Source organism: Zingiber officinale, chromosome 9A (genome assembly GCF_018446385.1).
Source record: "Zingiber officinale cultivar Zhangliang chromosome 9A, Zo_v1.1, whole genome shotgun sequence".
Lineage (NCBI taxonomy): Eukaryota > Viridiplantae > Streptophyta > Magnoliopsida > Zingiberales > Zingiberaceae > Zingiber > Zingiber officinale.
In genome coordinates this window covers 23530320-23550704 of record NC_056002.1, presented here as the reverse complement: position 1 = coordinate 23550704, position 20385 = coordinate 23530320, and the positions used below count along the sequence as shown (strand labels likewise).

Below are 20385 nucleotides of genomic sequence, written 5' to 3'. Positions count from 1 at the left end.
GTGGCTTAGTGACTTTTAGACGAAGTGGTCATGCGAGAGGTGAGATGGAGTTGAGGAGGTTAATGGTGTCCGACATGGATGGCTTCTTTTAAGGTAGGCGTTTCATGGTCACCCTATTCGGTTGGTGAAGAATAAGAACATAAAGTATTTTAACGACTAGGTTAACTTAAAAATTAATAACAATATTAATTAAAAGGTTTAGGTGTTTGTTTATAGAAAAGGTAATTTTATCATTTTTAAGGTTGATAAAATTGGATTGAATTTATATAAATTTCTTCTGGCCTTACCAAATCAATGGTTGAACCGGGTTTTGATTGGAATTTTTTGCAACTTTGATCTTTGAATGATACTAAATCGACAAGGAACTTGGTTCTAGTTTTTCTCTTCCAACCGCAGTGCAGTGCAGCTTCTAATAACTATTAAAATGAGCTAGAACTATTAATTCTCTTAAAATTGTGATTCTTAATTAATAGAAAATTTTATTTTTTCCCTTTTTTGGAGGGAAGAAGGCCCTCTACCTAATATATAAAAATAATAATTATTTCTTTATCTATGTTTAAATAGTCATTCCTTATTTGTTATATTTTAAAAGTGATGTGTATTCTTACTCTATTTAATCTACAATTGAGAAAGCTAAACACGGATCGGTAACATCACTTCACTCGATATACCAGAAGCATGATTACATAATTTTTTTGTTTAGATGGATGCTTATCTAAGAAGTCTGGGTTGATGAGTGATTTGTTGTAAGTATTTTTTAATTTATCTTATCGTTGATGAAAATTTTTGATGAAGTTTAATCGATCACCCTTAAGATAATTAATGTAAAAATTATAGAGGAGAGAGAAGAAATAGGGAAGTTGATATATGATGTTTTGAAAAGTAGATATCTAAATTTAATAAAATAATTTTTTTATACTAAATTATGTATTTTGGATAGGGAAACTAGTGTGGATGCTCTAAGTTACATGTTTGATGTTAATTAAAAATAAATAAAGGTAGAAACTCAAAGGGATGCAATGCAATTTGAATATATAAATTATTGATATAAATAAATTGAGGTTTTCTAAAATCCTTTTCAATTTGTCATTTTTCGATGTAATCATTTGTCACTTTTCTATTTATTTTTTATTATATTTTATTTAAATAATCTAAATACTATTTAATTCAAATAATCTAAATACTATTTTTATAGTTATTGAAGATATCAATTTTTATAAGTTTATCTATGTAATATGTTATTTTAGTTCATATACTATCTTATTATAGAGTAATGTTATTATCCAAATCACTTTCAAATACCCTCGCACACTCAGTTGAGTATGAGAGTCGGACAACGCTAATGTTATTATCCAAATCACTTTCAAATACCCTCGCACACTCAGTTGAGTATGAGAGTCGGACAACGCAACAAATCCAACTTGTTGTAATCATATTTTATACACAAACTGTTATGAAGTATGAGCTAAAAACTATATTACAAATAAAAAAAGATTAATAGCTATATTTATTCCAATATTTATTAATGCTAACTCTATTTTAATAAATTTAATTCCTTAATAATTATCCTGCGGCGAATTTACTATGCACTTACTATTGTCATTGACATATCATAAAACATGAAAATTTTGATCAAACTTATCTTAAAAATTGCGTTTGAGATTAAAATTATTTTTAATTTTGAATTAAATAACATACCATTTATCTTTAATTAAATATGTTCAACTGACCTTATATTGATGAAAGTTTGGAGCACTTCACCAAAAAATTTAATAAATACTGCTACAGGCGTGGTTGGAAAGAGATTATTCATGAACAAAAATGGATTACTAGGTAATGTGGCATCTCATTAGCGAGTATGATTAGCTATCAATTTATATAATCTAGTTAAGGTTCATCGGCTTCCCTTAAAAAATAGGAAGGAAGAAAGTGGAAAACCTTGCAATTTTTTTTTTTCTAAATAATCATCCCTCTGTACAAATTGAATTTCCAAATATTATTGAAGACAAAAATATGTACAATGTGACCTTCACAAAGAAGTCGGTTCTTTTCCTTTTTCCTATTTCCATACCTTGATCGTGCCATCTCTGCTACTTGATACCAAAACCCTTTGGCTCAACTTGACTGAGGCTAACGAAAGCACCGAGTCGCGGTGACACCCAGCAGAATCGGTTGCTGCCGTGGAAAGGAGCATCTTCTGAGTCAACTTGGACGTAGCAGGCCGCTTGTTTATCTCCTGTTTGACATTTTCGGAAGCATGTTGAGAAAAGATTTAGCAAATAAGTAGTTTCATTTACTTGAACAGTCAGGCAAAGCATGCATCAGCACCGGCAGTTCCTTTGCATCAAAGAAAAAAAGACACTTATTGTAGATTTAAGTTTTCAGATCTAAGAAACTTCATAATCACATTAGACATTATCTTCATGCATGGTAATGCATAAGACAAATTTAATAACCGAGCATAGCATCTACTAATGTCTTTATACCCTAGCACAATGATCGACAATCTTAATAATTCACCATATCGGCACATGTACCAACCAGATTTTCCCCCCTTGATATGGTTATTCTTCTCCTATTAGATTACAAGGAAGCAATTTTGCAATCATGGCCTTGCTTGTTCAGTTGTATTTTCGAGGATTGAAAGCAACTTTTATTGACAAAATGCATACAAATGGTCTGTCCAAATAAACACACTGGGAAGCAAAAGTAATAATAAAGATTTAGGTACAATCAAATTTCAACACGATAAGCATTTCAAACTTTTACTTAATAAAATTAAATGAACCGTTCATGAGAATTAACTATGCATCTAAATACAACAGAGAGCATGATATAGAAGTACATTTGATGTACAAATAATACTAATGAAATATCCAGGAAAGAAGCAAAAAAGAAATAACATAAACTTGAAAATTACCTGAACAATTTGCACACCAAAGCTAGACCTAATATCATAGTATCCATCATTTCCTACACCTTTTGTTGATGGACCGCAGACACAGTAACTACGCTCAGGACTGCAAATCATGAAAACAAAAATAATCACTTTTTTTTTAAAAAAAAAAAAAATCTATTTCACATAAGAACAAGAAAAAAAGATTGGATTTGAATGAGAACCTTGTATGATCCCAGTAACGTATTTTCAAATCTGTTCCTCCAGTCAACAGGTCTCCCCCAGGCAATGGAAGCAATGACCGAATACCCTGAAGACGAGGAGCAGGTTCATTCAACTCATCAATCCTGTATTTGCTATTGATATTTCTTGTCCCATCTAATTTTGGACTTTGCTTGTTAGAAGGCCTTCCTGATACTCGTGAAAAATGGGATGCTTCACCTTCCTGTTCACCACTTGCTACTCTCAACACCTGCAGTTTGTTTGATATATTATTCATGAATGCAACAATTCTCTTCAGGAAAATCACCATACTGCAACTTGACAACAAACAAGGACAAGTACCATTTTCAGGGGGGGAAAAAGCCAAGTAGCAACGAGCTAATCTTTACACAAGGAATATGAATGAGATCTGGAAAAATATCTTGTATTTCCAAATGTAAAAGGCATCCAAAATTCATATGAAGAGCCTTTCCTCTTGCCAGATTCTCATAAATATACAGTTATTTCATTTTATCAAGATGGACCAGATTCAACTTAGTCTGAAGCCCTCTAATTTGTTTGACCTGAGTGGCACATTTTGTGCAGGCAATAGGATGGTTTAGGCATCTAGTAAAAGGTAGGATCATGACTTCCATACACTAATCATACATATCTCACTGTCATCTTTAAAGAAGAGGTGTGTGGATGTCTGAGGTCCGGCTCCACAGAAGGTGCACAAACTAATTTTATTATGTTTGGGGTGAGATAAAATCCTTGTGCAACTCAAGTAAACTCAGTCTAAAAAATACTCTAGCAATATCTTAATATCCCACGCACTAAACAGGTAGGTGGGTGCATCAAGGACTCATAAACAAAGTAGAAACTACTGAAAATACATATACAATGTAGTAATGCTTATAAATATAGTTGCACACCTGGATAATCTGAGTCGAGTATTAAAAAAAAATTCAAATGTTATAAATCTGCGCTTCAGATGGAAAAAGTCAACAAATAGCTTGTAAACAAAACATGATGACCATTTTGTAAGCCATGTAAATTACACAAACTTTTATGTAACATAAACTTTATGGTATAATGAATACATTATAGTCAAGAGCCTTACATAAAATTGCATCACTTCAACAACAACAACAATAACAACCAAGCCTTTTCCCACTAGGTGAGGTCGGCTGTATGAATCCTTTTACGCCATTGAGCTCTATCTCCTATTATATCATCATCTATATTTAAATAAATTTTATCCTCTTTTATTGTTGCTAAACAAGTCTTTTTTGGTCTTTCTCTTCCTCGTTTGATATGCATGTTTATCATAGTTTCACATCGCCTAACTGGAACATTTATTTACTTATTTACTTTAATACACCGTAGAGGAAAAGTGAGTGGTCTTAAGTACCTGATGACAGCTTCCATTCTCAGCATCCCAGAGGGAGACTTCATTACTTCCAGAAGCAACATAAACTAATGGCCTTGACACAGCACCCACTGAGTTCAATGGTGGAATTAGTAAGCATAGCTTCTCAACAGGGCAAACCATGGGATAGTGCCATGAATTCACAGGCAGAAGGAACCTAAGATCCCAGAGTGTCAGAACACCTCTAGAAGAACCAGATACAAACCAGTTTCCACATTGACCCATTACAAGAGATGAGGCATATCCCTCATTTGGAAGAGATTTGAATGTCCAGGCATCAGAATTTGCCCTCGTATCCCAGAGATGAACTCCACAATGCTGGGTGGTGAATAAAACAGTCTGATTAATGCAACTATCTGCACTAGAGCAGTTCAACACGCTAAGAATTGCGCCTTCACCAATGTTTCTGTTCTGGATATCAGCAATACCAGAATACTTTTCAATTACATTACTGAACCCTCTACTTATGTAATCTACAGAAAATAAATGAATCATTCCATCACTTGCACCAACAACCACTTGGGCAGTTCCTCGAAGCATAGTTGCACATAAAGCTCGACAACCATCAAGAGAATATGTTAACCTAGACCTGAAAGATATATCCTTTTCCAACTTCCTAGTATCCCATATCTTAACAGTCGAATCATCTGATGCACTTATGAAAAAGGTATGGTCATTAGATACAGTTACATCATTCACAGAAGATCTGTGCTCTTGAAGATGAGCAACCAAAACTCCACGTGGTTTCCATCCTGTATCAGGAACTGAAGATGCTCTTGCAAAGGTAGACAATCCACTAAACTCAGATTGTGAGGCATCATCCAACGAGCTTCCCTTCAAAGTGTCATAAACAGTGATATCCTGAAACTTACTGGTAAGAAATGCAGATTGCTCAGAGTTCCTAGGTTCAACATCAGCTTGCTTTTGCAGTTGTTTGATGTTGGTGCTGATGTTTAAAAAAGTGCTTGAAACAAGTTTGGGTGGAACTGAATTAGATAAGCTAAATGGCTTGTCGAGAGGTTCCAAACGTGGCATGCATGAAGCGGCGACCCCTTTTGGATTCCATTGAAATGAAGATTCAGGACCAATACCAGATGCAAGTTTATCACGACTAACATAATACAAGGGTATGCCATCAGTAGGTCCATCGCAAAGAGAATTATTAGCCGCCGTGATCTGTGGAGATGTGAATGAAGAAAATTGAGTTTTTTCAGAATAGACAGAATCCCGTGTATCCACTGAACCAGAAGTCCGGAAAGATATCCCTGTTTTCACAGCTACATCCTCCACAACAGGTAGAGATGCATCCAGTGTCATATTGGCTGCATAATTTCCACTTTGTGCATTTGATTTTCTTTTGGCAGAAATCTTGGTGGATTTTATGTCTCCAGAAACCTTTCTAGTGTGTTCAATGGTTTCCCACTGATTGGAACATGTTGATGAGCTATACCATATCCTTCTTTGTCTTTCCAACATGTCAGAGCTCCTTGCATTTTCCAGAACTTGATGGTATACTACTTTAGAGACTGGAGGCTTCAGGCATGAAAGCAGAGATGTTTCAGAAGATAACGAAGCTGGGACCCTGTCTAAAAAAGGTCGTAAGACTGGAGAAAGATAAACGTGCGAATCTACTGGTCCTAAACTCTTGCTACTAGCAGCAATGAACGTAACAGCTGATCTTCTAACCCAATTGATTGGATAACACAACAGGGGGAAAGCTTTCTCAATCAACCCAAGAAGCATCCTTTTTCGCAGAAAACCACTTTTGCACAGTACAGACAAACAATCCAAACCATTCACAATTACAGCCTCCATTTCATCACTTAATGCTTGCTCAATGTATGGTAAAAGATATTCCTCCACACTCACTTGACCAACAAAATAGCAAACAAAAGTTATCTGTCTATAGAAAGCTGCTCGGAGCTGCTCATCCCGATCATTGAGAAATGCTGGAAGGATGGGCAATAAGAAATCATTACTATGCTTCTTACCAGAGAAGTAACATAGATGGCCAATATCCTGCAGGAGAGCTCGACGGACATTTGGGGTTTGCTTAGGACCCATCACCAATTCTTGCACAATTTCAGCTATCAATTTCCTTAATTGCATAAGCTGACTATCAACTTTTTGGCCCTGTTGTTTTCCTGGCGACTCTGCAACATGAGATTGTTGTTTGGGGCCTAGAGTCGATTTGTCAAGAGGTCCTCCATCAGCTATGCTCTCAGCCCGAACCAAAAATCTATAAGCAGTCAAGGCAATTGTAGAAATATTACTAGCATAACAAATCCTAACACTTTCCTCTGGATCATCAGGGAGCATGGAAAGCATTGGGAGAATATACTCAGGAAAAATCATTGCATCACTAGGAGGGAAATCTTGGACAAGAGTTAAAATGTCGCACAATGTTTCAAGAGCAGCACAGCGAACAATAGCAGCTGGGTCAGAAAGCATTGCAATAACATATGGAAGGACATGTTGCAGACGATCTTCATCATCAGTGTACAAGGAAGCAGTTTTCAGGAGGATGAGACCAGCCCTTCTCAGCTGTGGCTGCTTCACACTTCTTATGCAAGAACATACTAACGATGCAATCAGGACCATGCCATCACAACTGTTTTTGTCCCCTGTGCTGGGAAAAGATGGGATACAGTATGTATCTGTCTGGCTATCATAAACATCCATCAAAGAGTCCAGATCGCCTTTCAAGATGTTTCTTAGAAATAGTAAATCTTTCTGCTTGTGTCCCTGGGAATCATTTGATAACTGATCTTTCATGATCTTTGATTGCTTAGAAAATGTAGTGTAGTCAGTACCAGAATCATTAGTAGGCAAGATTATACCATTCCTCTGTGTTACATCTGTGTGTGTACAACAATTTATTTGTTCTACATCCCTCAGGAGCGAAGTGATAGCTCCAACAAGCTGAACCTGGCCTGCAATTTCACTTTTCTCTAGACTGCTTCTTGCATTCCCCCTAGCCAAAAGCATATTTTGAGTCACACCTTCCATATGAAACCCTTCTTCATCTATAAGTTTGGGAGAGGCAGATGAGTCAATAATCACATCCTCTGATGACCTGACACTCATCATTTGTGCATGAATCTTATGGAATGCTCTTTCAATTGCTGCAACCTATGTAAGAAACAAATGGCGCATTTTACTAGGATGAGATTAAAAATATCTTGCAACTATAATCAGCAGAGGCATTCTCACCCTTGCATCCGAATCAAGAGGAACCAAATAAGAGAAGAATTTGTGAAGAGATGGTGAGAAATAGCTTGGAAATATTGAAGATGCATAATTTTGCAAGTAACTTTGACAGGATAGCCTTGCATTTGGCTCCAACTGAATCATATGAAGAATCATTTTCCGGACACCTTCATCTTGTATCTACAATAGTTACACATAAGATAAGTTCTAGTTAACGAATCTTAAATTATTTAACCATAAGCAAGATATTACAACAAATAGATAATATAATGAGGGATGCTTCCAAGCAAAAGGCCAAAGATAGAAATCAACTCGAGTTCCCTTCTCAAAAAAAAAAACAGAAAAAGAAAATAGTTCTTGAGGTTATTACATAAAACAAGGCGAAATCTTCATAAATTGGATAGATGTCCAAAGATATACCTTTTCTAGGCACTGACTAGGGTCATATTGCCCTCGCCGGTATGCAAGTAGCTGGGATAACTCAAACAATGGTTGTCCTTCCAAGAAAAGTTCAGCAATAACACATCTGAAAGGAAAAGACTGTAACATCTCATTAACCATTTATAGGATTGACTTAAATCGTTTATCCATTTAAACCACTTAGCCAGAAAAAAAAATTACAGCTCAGTAGGGGTAAACACACTAGAACTTTGAACTAGATCAACATGCAATACATTTAATTTAATGCCCACAAATCATTCTGACCTAGGCATCCTCGATCAAACTTACACCAAACTCATCTATCGGATTGGGAACTTGGCTTCAACATATACACAATCCTATACTTATCAATTTATAGGAACTCATCTAGAATAGTTACATTACTTTAAAAAAAAAATAAAGAAAGACAAAAACAAGACAATTATTGATTTCCTCATCATCTTATTTTGCTGGTTAATAATTAGCAGAGAATAAGTGATGTATGAAAAAAAAGGCATTGAACTACGTTTCTCTAGGAACTTGATGCACATAGATCCTTGAAATATGAACTGTTTAAACAAAGGTTTAAAATTCAAACCGTGCCAGAGTTTCAATTTATGATCGGATGATGCAGTTTTGATATCATATTGTACTATGCCGATATGGTTTCAGTATTTTCTTAATATTAAATATATTAATTAAAAATATTTTAATTAGGATTGGATTATGATAGATGCTTACTATTGAGTTATATTTATGATATTGAATGTTGAATTCAAATTTTAATTATCTCGTGAAATGTTTGATTCTTATTAAATCTTTTATAACAATTATTTAGTAATTTATAAAATTAAAATCAACAATTTTATTATTATTGCGCATAATTAAATAGTCTATATCATAATTCTATTGCGGAGGCACAAAATTCAAGCATTTTCTTTTGTGATGGTGATGAAGATTGATCTTTAGTTTCAAATTTTCACTACAGAGGCATCAAGTCTGAGATCTTGCATTTATAATGGTCATGAAGCTTCATCTGTCTTTAGATAAATTTTGATGATTTTAAGAATTGATTATGTTTTTATTTGAAAGCTTCAAACTATTAATTAATATAATTTTTGTATTTTGAGAATATATAAAAATGTTGCCTAAATTTTGTATTGTATAGTAAAAGGATAAAGGGATGATGACTGATATATTGTGTGTGGGATCTAATATGTATGACAAAATGATGTTGAACACAAACTCTATGATATAATATGTCAGTCAGGACCATTATATAACTGAAACCTGAAAACTGGATTATTCAAAAGAATGATAAAAAGTGCCAATATTTTTAAGACAGCACATCCGAATCACATCATTTTAGAAACTAAATGAAATTTGTAATGAGACGACATAGGCAAAACTGTAGGCAATCCGCATCAACAAATATACTACCTTCAATACAACACTGTAATCCCACAAATGACTTTAAGTTTCAAATCAAAATTAGCGCTTCAAAGTTGATAAGTACTCTGGTATCACAAGATCAGTTAGCTATGCTAATATCATTCTCACGTCTAATAAAAGGGCAGCTCGGTGCATGAAGCTCCCGACATGCGGGATCCCGGGGAAGGATCCATTGTACACAACCTTACCCTGCTTTTTGCAAGAGGTTGTTTCTTATACCCTCCAAGAAGCCCCTGAGATCTCAATATAGATTTTTTTTTTCACGTCTAATAAAAGAACATCAAATGAAATTAATTTAGATAACACAGCTGAAATGATAAAACTAACTGGAAGGAAATAAAGATTCTATATTAAGTTGTAAACACACATACCCCATGGAGAAAATGTCCATCGATGGTTTTAATGGTGCATCTGGTGCAACAGGTGATTCACCTCCATGATCATAAAACCTCTGAAAGAAGAATAACAGCAGAGATTGATTTCCTTCTCTAATAACACAACTATAGAAATCTAAATAGAAACGCGTCAAAGATTATAAATATGAATCCAAAAATTAAACCATACCAAGTACTTTTATGGATTCTAGGGAGAATTTAATCATGAAATTTAAGGAAATTTGGTGTCTCGAAGAAGGCAAATGCGAATATGGCTATCCATATAAGTTGCAGAAAACTCAGTAATTGAAAAGTATCATCATCTAGATTTGGAGCAATAATATAGATGCTAAATTGATATGTTCTTTCTTTTTCTGCTTATGTATGTAAGTGTCATTCCCAAAAGAATATTATAATCTTTTCATTCCAGTAACAAGAGTTAAGAACAATCAATCTCTTTGCGATAAACAATGTCCTTATGTAGGTTCATTAATATAGGTAGTCCCCCCCCCACGTAACCGAGTTGGTAACCATGTGGCAGATTTGCAGCATGAGGCAAGGGTCGAATCACGACGAAGCCATGGAAAATGCCCTCCCACATGGGGTGCTAGCTTGTTACTTGATTTACCTGCCTGTATCTAGCTGTGGGGGCTGGCAACTGGCAACTGGCAATACTGGGCCGTTTGGAGTGAACAATATCACCTTTTGCAGCATTAATATTGGTAGTTCCCACAAAGGAATGGACTGATGGTATATATAATGCTTTAATTATCCATGAAGCTGTTGCATCATACGTGGTTGGGATTCCTCCAAAGCCTATGAGTGCAATGGAAAATTGTATAATATAGTCATCTTGAGCTTCTCATTTGCTCTTAGGCAAAAGATATTTGTCCATTTATTCAAGGATACTTTCATCATCAATATCCATCAACAATAAAAAACTTTACACAAATTTATGGGACCACATGATATTCATCATAGCACCTTGTTATAGTGCACAACAATTAGTTTAGTACATTGCACCTTTCACTTCTCTTTCATCCTTGTAGAAACTTCCAATATGCCTCTCGCATATGATTGCACTAATGGCACATAGAATATTACAATGCTCAACAGGAGCACCTATTGACAAAGGGTTGGTTCTCTCCTTCAAAGACTGTGAGGTTAATATCAATTACCAAAAGGGTCATCCTAAGACCATCCTCTCTTTCTGATTTGCTTATGCAGGCATATTTATACAGTTTTTCAAGTATGTCTTCATGAATAATATCAATTACCAAAAGATTTAAAATTAATATATGAAAAATACAGGGTATTCTGTGCAGCACCTTGTTATAGTGCAGGGCAATTCAGTCTAGTACATTTGGCCACCTTCCCCTTCTGTTTCATACTTTGTTGAAACCTGTAAACTGTCACGCTTAAGGCTATATTGGGACAATGCCTAATACTCAAGCCTCAAAGTATCTTGCAATGTTGTAAATGGCAGTAGGCGGCGGTGATAGCGAGGCGGTCAGTGACCGCCTACCGTCTCGGCCGCCTAGGCACTGCCTAGGTGGTGCCTAGATAGTTGATTTTTTAAAATTATTTTATATAGATAATATTATAAATAGCCACTATTCTTATATTTACTTTAATAAAATATATCAATTTAACATAAAAATGTAATATAAATATTTAAAATAAAAAAAATAAATAATTTTTTTAATATATATATATATATGAGATAATTTTATTAAGCTTCAATTAAATCTATTTAAATTATCTCAATCATAGCTAGGAGTTAATTAAAATTATTAACCTAAGTTAAATTAAATCGTGTACCCTGTTTTGGCCAAGCGACTAGTCCGACGCATCACCAAGCCTGGCATCGGCAGCCCAGGCGTTGCGTCCGAGCCCGTTGCCGAGCTCGAGCGACCCGTCGTAGGGCTCGGGCGATGTGTACGAGCTCGCATGACACGTCCAAATGTGTTGTTGGGACCGGGCGACACTTCCAGGCCCTTCGTCGGGCACAAGCGATGCATCCGAGCTCGCACAACGCATCCAAACTAGTTGTCGGGACGAAGTGATGCGTCCAAACATGTCACGGTGCTGAAACGGCGGCAATGGAGGCGGTGGTTCCACGCGCAACCATGGCAGAAAGAGGTGAGTTACCGCCTAAAGCACCGCTTTTGCCTGAGGCGGTGAAAAGGCGATGTCGTTGCCTCCCGCCTCTCGCCTCCCGCCTAGGCGGTCGCATCGGCCACCATTTAGAACCCTGGTTTCTTGATATAACAGGTATATGGTCCAACTATCTTTAGGCCAGCAACCTTTTCTCTTTCAATATCTCATCCTCTGTGCTCTTCTCACTCGAAAATTATCACATTCCTCTTCATAATCATTCACCTCAAATTTAGACTTGTTTCAATCATTAGCAACTTCTACTGCTACAACAACATAACTTCCTCCCATATTGACTTGGAAAATCATGGTCTTCATATAATCTGATTTTCGCTTGGCTACCATAGCCTTCATAACCTCTGAAATGTTGACCCACTTATCTCCTCTAGCTTTGCTAACCGCTGCAACTGACTTATTAAAATCATTATTTTACATAGAAAGCGTTCCTCAATTCTTCCATGAAGATCTAAAAGAACCAAGAGGCCTCTTGAGCTTATTCGGATCCATGTTGCCCTTCAAGTTCCATGGTTTTTTAGTCACTTGTTCAGGTTCATCTCAATCCCTTCCCCAAAAGCTTGGTATCAACCTTTCTGGGTGGCTTGGACTGAGGTTTCCCACTCTTCATCTTGAGATCTTAAGATTAAGGCTTCAAAAGGGCCAAGGAGAAGCAAAGACCTAAAGAGCACAGGACATACATTTCTTCAAAGTGTCATGACCAGATTAATGACCACATGGACACTCCGCTAAACCTCCAAGAGAAAAATAAAAAAGTAATAATAAAAAAGGTCTAAAGCCCATAGGCACGAACCCAATTTGAGTAAAACAAGGAGTATTAAATTTCTTTATGAAACAATGGTGTAATGGTGAAAAACAAAGGTACAATTCCAAAAAAAAGAAGGATGTCAACAATCAAAAACCATTTTTAGAACTGAAACATTTATTGTTCATCTTATCTCAAATATTCCTCTTTGTCTCAAATGACACACTGCTCAATTCTTATTTCACCAACACTTTCCATCCTTTTTTTTATCTTTTGGTATCATGTGTATGATTTAGGATGAGATTAGGTACTGTTTGTTCCTCTAACATCTCACTTCTCTTTAAGTCCACCAAAAAAAAAAGAATATCACTAACTCATATCCTCCTATCTCAGGGTCTACATTGAAACTCTTCTCGTTGTGGATGCAATAACTTTTTTCATTCATTCCATTGATTAAAAAATTTAAAAGATTGACCGGTCCTTCATTTTCAATATTTTCCTTTCACTTTTCTGAGTGTATGTAAAAATGTTATCAATTACCTCTTTGACATCTTCTCATCTCTCGGAGTAATATCTTGTTCTCTATAAGTATATACTAGAATCCTCTCTCTCTCTTTCCTTTGACTTTTCACAAATTCACTTGATTTTCAAAAACTTCAAAGCATGTAATATCATCAATATGAGAGGAGCAAAGAAAGAAAACCATATCAAGCATTTTGCAGATTCTCACCAATTTTGACTTTTGAAGATAAACTCCCATAAAGATTATCAATTTCAATCCAAGTGTTGCATGATTACAGTTTCAAAGACATTGCAATAGCATTGCATCTTCATGATCCAAATCAAGTATCTTCTCTTTTCTCTTTTCTCTTTTCTTTTTTACTTTTGTGGACTTTTTTACTTAGTGAAATAAAGTGGGCATAAATGATTGGGAAAGTGTTAAGAGTTATGGAGTTAACAGATATGCAGTCAACAATTAGTCGTGTAGGAGTTAATAATTATATATAATAAATTATATAATCTATGATTAGTCCAAAATGGTTTATTTAGATATTGGGTGTTATGTTTGCATCTTATATTTCTAACGTATAATAAAACAATGCTCTTTCATAAATAAAATAATTTAATAATCTTTTACAATTCAATAATCTATAAGAGCCTAGCTAGCCACATCAATCTCTTAACATTTTTTCTTTTAGTCTGAGGAACATATGACAAAAAAGTAGCCTCCATTTTGACCACTTAAATTTTCAAGTAGTGTCAGAGTTTCAGAATGATACATTTTTCCTACCATATTCTTTATTTCCTTTCAAATATAAAAGTATACTAATTATATAAGTGTATATTAATTATAAAACATTATTTTATTAATATTTGAGAACAATAGATGTTGACAAGTTTCAAATGATATAGGTAGATGTTGAACATCTTTTGAATGTTACGATGAAGAAGCATTCTTATCTAACCACTTAGTTGAGTAAAGTTGGTTTAAGCACTCTTGGAATAATATTTTTATAGAATGCAACTTTGATATGAACTGTGAGATCCCTTCAATCCAAATCCAAAATGAGGATACATGTTCAACTCAACCTATATGAGCACTATCTCGTAAAATGTTTAGTGCTTATTGAATTTTTCTACAATAACCAGTAAGTTAAGGTATAAATTTAACCTATACTCTTGTTATTATTGTATAAATAATAAAAGCGAATAAACTTCAACTCTTAAACGCTTAAAGTTTGATTGTAGAGGTCATGACTCAATTTCTTCCTCGGACTATTCTACTACTATTTCAAATCCAACAACTTGCATCCATAATGATCATGGAGATTAGTTCCCAGCTTCAGTATGTTTAGACATATAGTGAATTAAAATTGTCACAAGTTTGAAATTTTGATAATTACTGGAATTGCTTATTTTATGTTTTACATATATTCGTCAATATGCTAAAGTTACTATTGGAATTCCTAAAGCTTGGTATTATTTGGATCTAATCAACTTCAAATTATTCATGAAATTTAATGTGGGTTTTGCATTTTGATAATATTCAGAAGTGTCAATAAATTTTGGTTTAAGAATGCACATAAAATCAAATTCCTTGTGTAGTGAGGGTATGGTGGCTTTGGCTTATTAACGCATTGTCTACATACCTATATATATATCATAATTATTGGGTGAATGAGTGTTCACTCTATATGTTTATATTTTTCTATTTAAAAAAAATTGTTGCCTATTATACTTGATTTTATAATGACTTTATGTAAGTTTTCAAACATTGGATACCTTGTTATTGTTAGATAAAAACAAACACATATATTTCTCTTCCTAAAAAAAAAAAAATAATGCAAAACACTACTAATTAAAATGAATTTAGTTGCTAATATCAAAACAGAGTGTTATTGGATGGGACGATCGTTTCTTGTATCATCCTTGTAAGATCAACTCCATAGTTTCCAACATCCAAATTAAATAATTATCCATATTGATTTCTTCACATGTCCATCAACATGTTTTGATTCACTATTGGAGTTAAACTTGGACACTGGAATTAGAATTGTTAAGCACAACATAATAATACCCACGTGTCACTGAGTTCTAGTATGATGGATAATTGTATGATGCATAAGAGTATAATAAAAAAAGCTAAGAGTACAATGAAACTTAATCAAAATCAATCTTAGGTAAATTCTCCCACATATCTTGAGTTTCATCTGCCACCCTTATATCGACATTAATATCGACTCTTAATAGCTTTGACACTATCATCATCATCCTAGGTTGCATATGTAACCTTGCTCACGTATCCAAGGGTCAGGTATTGAAGTCGAAGGAATATAAGTTTTAACACCACTCAGTGCATCTCCACTACCATTGCATCAATCAACAACTGCAATTGCACTGTTATCAAACTAACTATCAACATTTTAAAATTCTCATCGGATTGTAGGGTTAGAAGGCGATGATGTTCATCACTCTCACTATTCTCATCACTCTTTCCTTTATGAGCTAGTTTCTATAGAATAATTTAAAAAGATTTCTCTTTCTCTCCTCCATGTTCATCACTCTCATCATATTCATCATTCTTTTCTTTGTTGTGGTTGGAATTTTAGAGTTGAGATGTTTAAGAATGTCAAAGTCAAGATCCCAACAATAGAAATCCTTAGTCAAAAGCTTCATCATCATCTTACTCACACGCATTTACTCTCTGTTGCAACTTTTTAATTTGTTGGATGACGAATTGAAATGGTTATGGTGGATTTCTTGCTTTGTCAAGTAATATATTCCACCAATTTATCATTAGATCATCACAAACTAAACGAATGCAATATCATATAGGTGTACATTATTGACTTTGTTTTTTTCCTTCTCTTTTGCTATAGCACTTAATTGAAGGCACATATTATAAAGGACAGTTGAAGCATGAAACTTCTGCCAATGTCGAGTCCCGGAAAGGGTCATACCACATTGGATCTATTATACATACCCTTCTCTTGCATTGCAAGAGATTGTTTCCGCGACTCGAACCAATAACCACAAGGTCACACAGCAACAACTTTACCGTGGCGTCAAGGCACCCTTCTGAAGGCACATATTATAATAAATGTAAATCATTTCTCTAATCGAGATGCGAGACAATTTTATACTTTCCTATAAATGAGGAAGAAACCAGCAAATTCCTTTAGCAACCACTTAAGATGCCATTTGCGCGAAAATCTATACTGTAATCTTTTTTCGATTAGGGGGTTGTAAGACAAATAAGTGAACAAAATTAAAATACTGTTCTATATGTATGTGTTGATAATGACTAATAATAAATTATTTTATATTTACCAACATCCAATTTGTATCCATATGACATTCAAAAAGATCACTAAAAGAATCATATACCTCTCAAAATATTTGACTATCATTAATAGCCTCAGTATCTAATTCTCTATTTATTTGTAGTTTCGATATTATGCTTCTAAGAGTCACTAGGAGATCATCATTTGTGTCTAAACTCACATATACATAAAAGAAAGTCAACAGAGGAGCTACACTAAGAAATCGTAGTTTCTAATTGTACTCCAATAGACAGCTGAACTAAAAATAAATTTTACTTAATTACTTACTCAATGCTTGTTGAAATAAATTAGTATGAATTATACTCCTATAATCTTTTAGTTTTAAAAATAGGACTATAAAAATTAGACAAAGTGAATTAGAATTTTAAAAAAAAAACAAGAGACCAAAAATTGACAAAGGATTCATCTTGTCATGCGTCAAAGCATGTTGAATATTAACACGGTAAAATATTCATATGCACAATTGGCATGGATGGCATTCAAGAAATTCTCCAAATCGATTAGTATCAAACTTTGATAATCTACCTGAACGACATGTTTCAACCATGTTGCCAAACAAAGATAAGATTTCAAATCATGATAGATTTTATTTAATATCACCTTAATCTCTATATTTGCTTTTGCTATTTTTAGAAATATGTAAATTTCCTTCATCTTATACTCAATTTCTAGCTTGTTATGCAAACATTCCCAGGCTTGAAACTTTATTAAACTTGTAACAAATTTTTATATTTAGCAATTTCTTATCATCTAATACCTATGACACACCGAATAGAAAGCTACCGCCTCTATTGCTTACATGCAAAAGTATTTAAAATCGAAATAGACAACACTTAAATGTCTACATTATTGTCGAATATTTACTCTCGCACTTTAAGTCGTCACTTGACATCCCTATTGATCATATGTAAAAGTTTTAGTATATGGTCGGGTCAAAAACTTGGACTCACACCCCTGTTGCATACTTTACGTAAGTTTAAATAAGAAAAACAACATATATATTCATTTTTTTCCTTCTAAAACTGTGGAAATCATTAAAGAATTTTCAGTATGTAGTAGTTTTGTACTTTATGGTGTCATTACTGGTTATTACTTGGATTTGCTTCTTGACTATTCAAGATTTGAGATTATTTATCACTTTCCAACCTTATTTTTCATCAAAATCCAAAGTTTAAAGCATTATCGATGTTTTTCCCAGACACTTTTCTTCCTTCATCCTATTTAATAAGCTCTACTTCTATTGTCTTTAACATCTTAGTATCAGCTTTCTAGTTTTGTTACTAATAGGAACAAACAATTTCAACTATCAATTCCCCAAAACCATATCTAGAGTCATAGGCGAGGTTGATTAATTAAGCATTTATAGGGTGCGGCTACAATTTTATTCATAGTTTTATCTACCTATCCTGTAAAAGACAATTATAACTTAATATAATTACTGCTACTATTGAAAGTAATTAAGTGCTCATTTTTCTTTGATGGTGTGAATTGAGCATTTAAAACAATAATCAAAATAGTACTACTCACTTTTTTTTTCTTAAATTAAAACCTCCATTACATCGCTCCTTTTCTAAATTTAAATCCAAGTCTTCTAATACTATTTGATGCAAATTTGAAGACAAAGGTTGAAGATGCTAAGAGAACAACATAGCACAAACTCACCTCAGGTGCAAGATAACATCGTCTTCTCCCGCCAGTGTCAAAGAAGAATGAAAAATCAGAAGGATCGTCATCTGGTATATATGTTGGCTTGAAAGATGCAAAGTCAGCAAGATATAACCAATTCCAAGAGGTAACTAGGACATTCTCACACTTGATATCACCTAGAGTTAGCAAAACACCCCAATTGTGAATATCTTCAACATAGGGTTTTAAGAGCAAAACATTTCCTTCCTGCAAAGAAAATTGTTCTCACCATGGCAAACTCCTTTATTGTGGCTCTGCTCCACTGCACAAAGTAACTGCACGTGCAAATCAGCTAAGTTCAGGCCAATATTTAGAAAGGAACAGGACACACTGAAGGTAAAAATGGATTAAAACACGTGGATACAATTTCATAAATCTACAGATTTTCAAGTGGGAGGAGAAACATTATTTCAAAACAATTGTATTGCTAAAAGATGATTAATCATTTCATAGTAATGAAAGAAATACCTGAAATGCCAACCATTTTTTCTCAATAAGGCTGAGGAATGGTCTGGTGCTCAGCCGATCATGAAGGTTGCTGAAGAAGTATTGCCTCAAAAGATAGGCAGCCTTATCGGTTTCCAGCCAGAACTATATGCCAACCACGAGAGGTTAGAAACAATGCTTAAACAGAACCAAAAACAAAACATAAAGAAAAAAAAGAAAGAAAAAGAAGCATGAGATGCAGACCATCATTTAAATGGCTTAACTACACAAGCAACTATTTTCTCCACTAGAAATGAAAATTTCTTCATTTGTTCACCAATATAAGAATTAATCCCCTTATACAGGTGTTAGACAAATGCAATAAATAAATAAATAAATAATGAATGAGTTCTAGGTCAGGTTCCAAAATAAAAGTGACTGAAAATCAAGACTTTCAACTGCCTGACGTTATACTATGCTACAGAGATAGATACCAGAAAGTTAGCACATAAGTTCCAAGAAATTCAGCTGTTAACCATCAAAAGCATGTTGGTCAATTAAAACAATGCTCACTTGGAACGGCCAAACATGGGGATGCTGTACGGACTGGAAGATATCCCTAATCTGAGCCAACCTCCTCTCATACTCCTACAAAAGCAGTCACATCAGGTAGCTCGCTTTAAACAACAAGCTCGATAAATCAAGGAGCCAAAGTGAGGGAAAGTAACCCTAAGGTCGAGGGGTTCGCCGCGCTTGAAATAAACCTTGACGAGGACTAGGCCTTCGTCATGCTTGCAGAGTATGGATTTGAAGAAACGTCCGCGTCCGAGGAGCTCCACAAGCACCAAATTATAACTGGAAGGGAGGTCGTGGAGGTAGTACTCCGACGCGGACACCTGGGTCGTTCTTGCGATCTTATTCCCCATGGCTCCGCCGTTCCCTGAAAAAGTAGCTCGGATCCTCTCTTCCGCCCCTCTCCCCTCCTTCTCCTAGTTGTTCTTATCTGATCGAGATCGAGCGGCGTGGATCGCAGACAATGCGAGAATGGAGTTGTATTAGGGTTCTCCCATGACTCCTTGGTTCTTAATTACAATCAACGCGCGGAGTGCAATTTGTAGGGAGTCGGTGCTCCTCTCCTATCCACCACGTCGGCGTAAGGGTCGTCGGTGGCGTCGCAGTTGCTCCGGCGCTCCTCTCTCTCTCTTCTCTCTCTCTCTCTAGATGGATAATGAATCGAAGGAACGGGAACAAGTTAACTTAATAAGCTCTCGCTTTATATCTATTCATATATATGAAGGCGGATCGGGTGGCATTACGCAAGCATAACGGGTAGTTGGATGGAACATCGTTCGTGTGTGTTTGTGGGGAAATTCGACTCCGATCTCTCTTCACGGCACAAAGTTTATTGGATTATCGGATCACCCCTCGGATTTTTACTATTTTATTTCCTACGAAAATTACTTTTAGAAAAATATTTTTTTTTTAAGGTTGGAAGATCCCAACAAACACCAATGAATTAAAAAAAA

General features: G+C 34.9%; 1 protein-coding gene across 1 annotated transcript; it reads right to left on the bottom strand.

The window, feature by feature from the left end:
• Positions 1-1930: 1930 nt before the first annotated feature.
• LOC122021614 (serine/threonine-protein kinase VPS15-like) lies at positions 1931-20112 on the bottom strand. The gene is made up of 12 exons (XM_042579749.1): positions 19588-20112; positions 19433-19507; positions 18902-19024; positions 18663-18708; positions 18410-18570; positions 9983-10062; positions 8160-8265; positions 7743-7919; positions 4512-7661; positions 3121-3368; positions 2921-3020; positions 1931-2236 (listed from the first exon to the last, which is right to left on the bottom strand). The coding sequence occupies exons 1-12, from the start codon at positions 19783-19785 to the stop codon at positions 2060-2062; spliced, it is 4641 nt and encodes a 1546-aa protein (XP_042435683.1). The 5' UTR covers positions 19786-20112; the 3' UTR covers positions 1931-2059.
• Positions 20113-20385: the final 273 nt, after the last annotated feature.

Excerpts from the sequence above, each read along its gene's own strand:
- LOC122021614 (XM_042579749.1), bottom strand. The coding sequence starts at position 19,785 with ATGGGGAATAAGATCGCAAGAACGACCCAGGTGTCCGCGTCGGAGTAC. Across the intron at positions 18,709-18,901 it reads AAAAATGGTTGGCATTTCAG|TTACTTTGTGCAGTGGAGCA; the intron begins GTATTTCTTTCA and ends TTGCACGTGCAG. Across the intron at positions 3,369-4,511 it reads AGAATGGAAGCTGTCATCAG|GTGTTGAGAGTAGCAAGTGG; the intron begins GTACTTAAGACC and ends AACAAACTGCAG.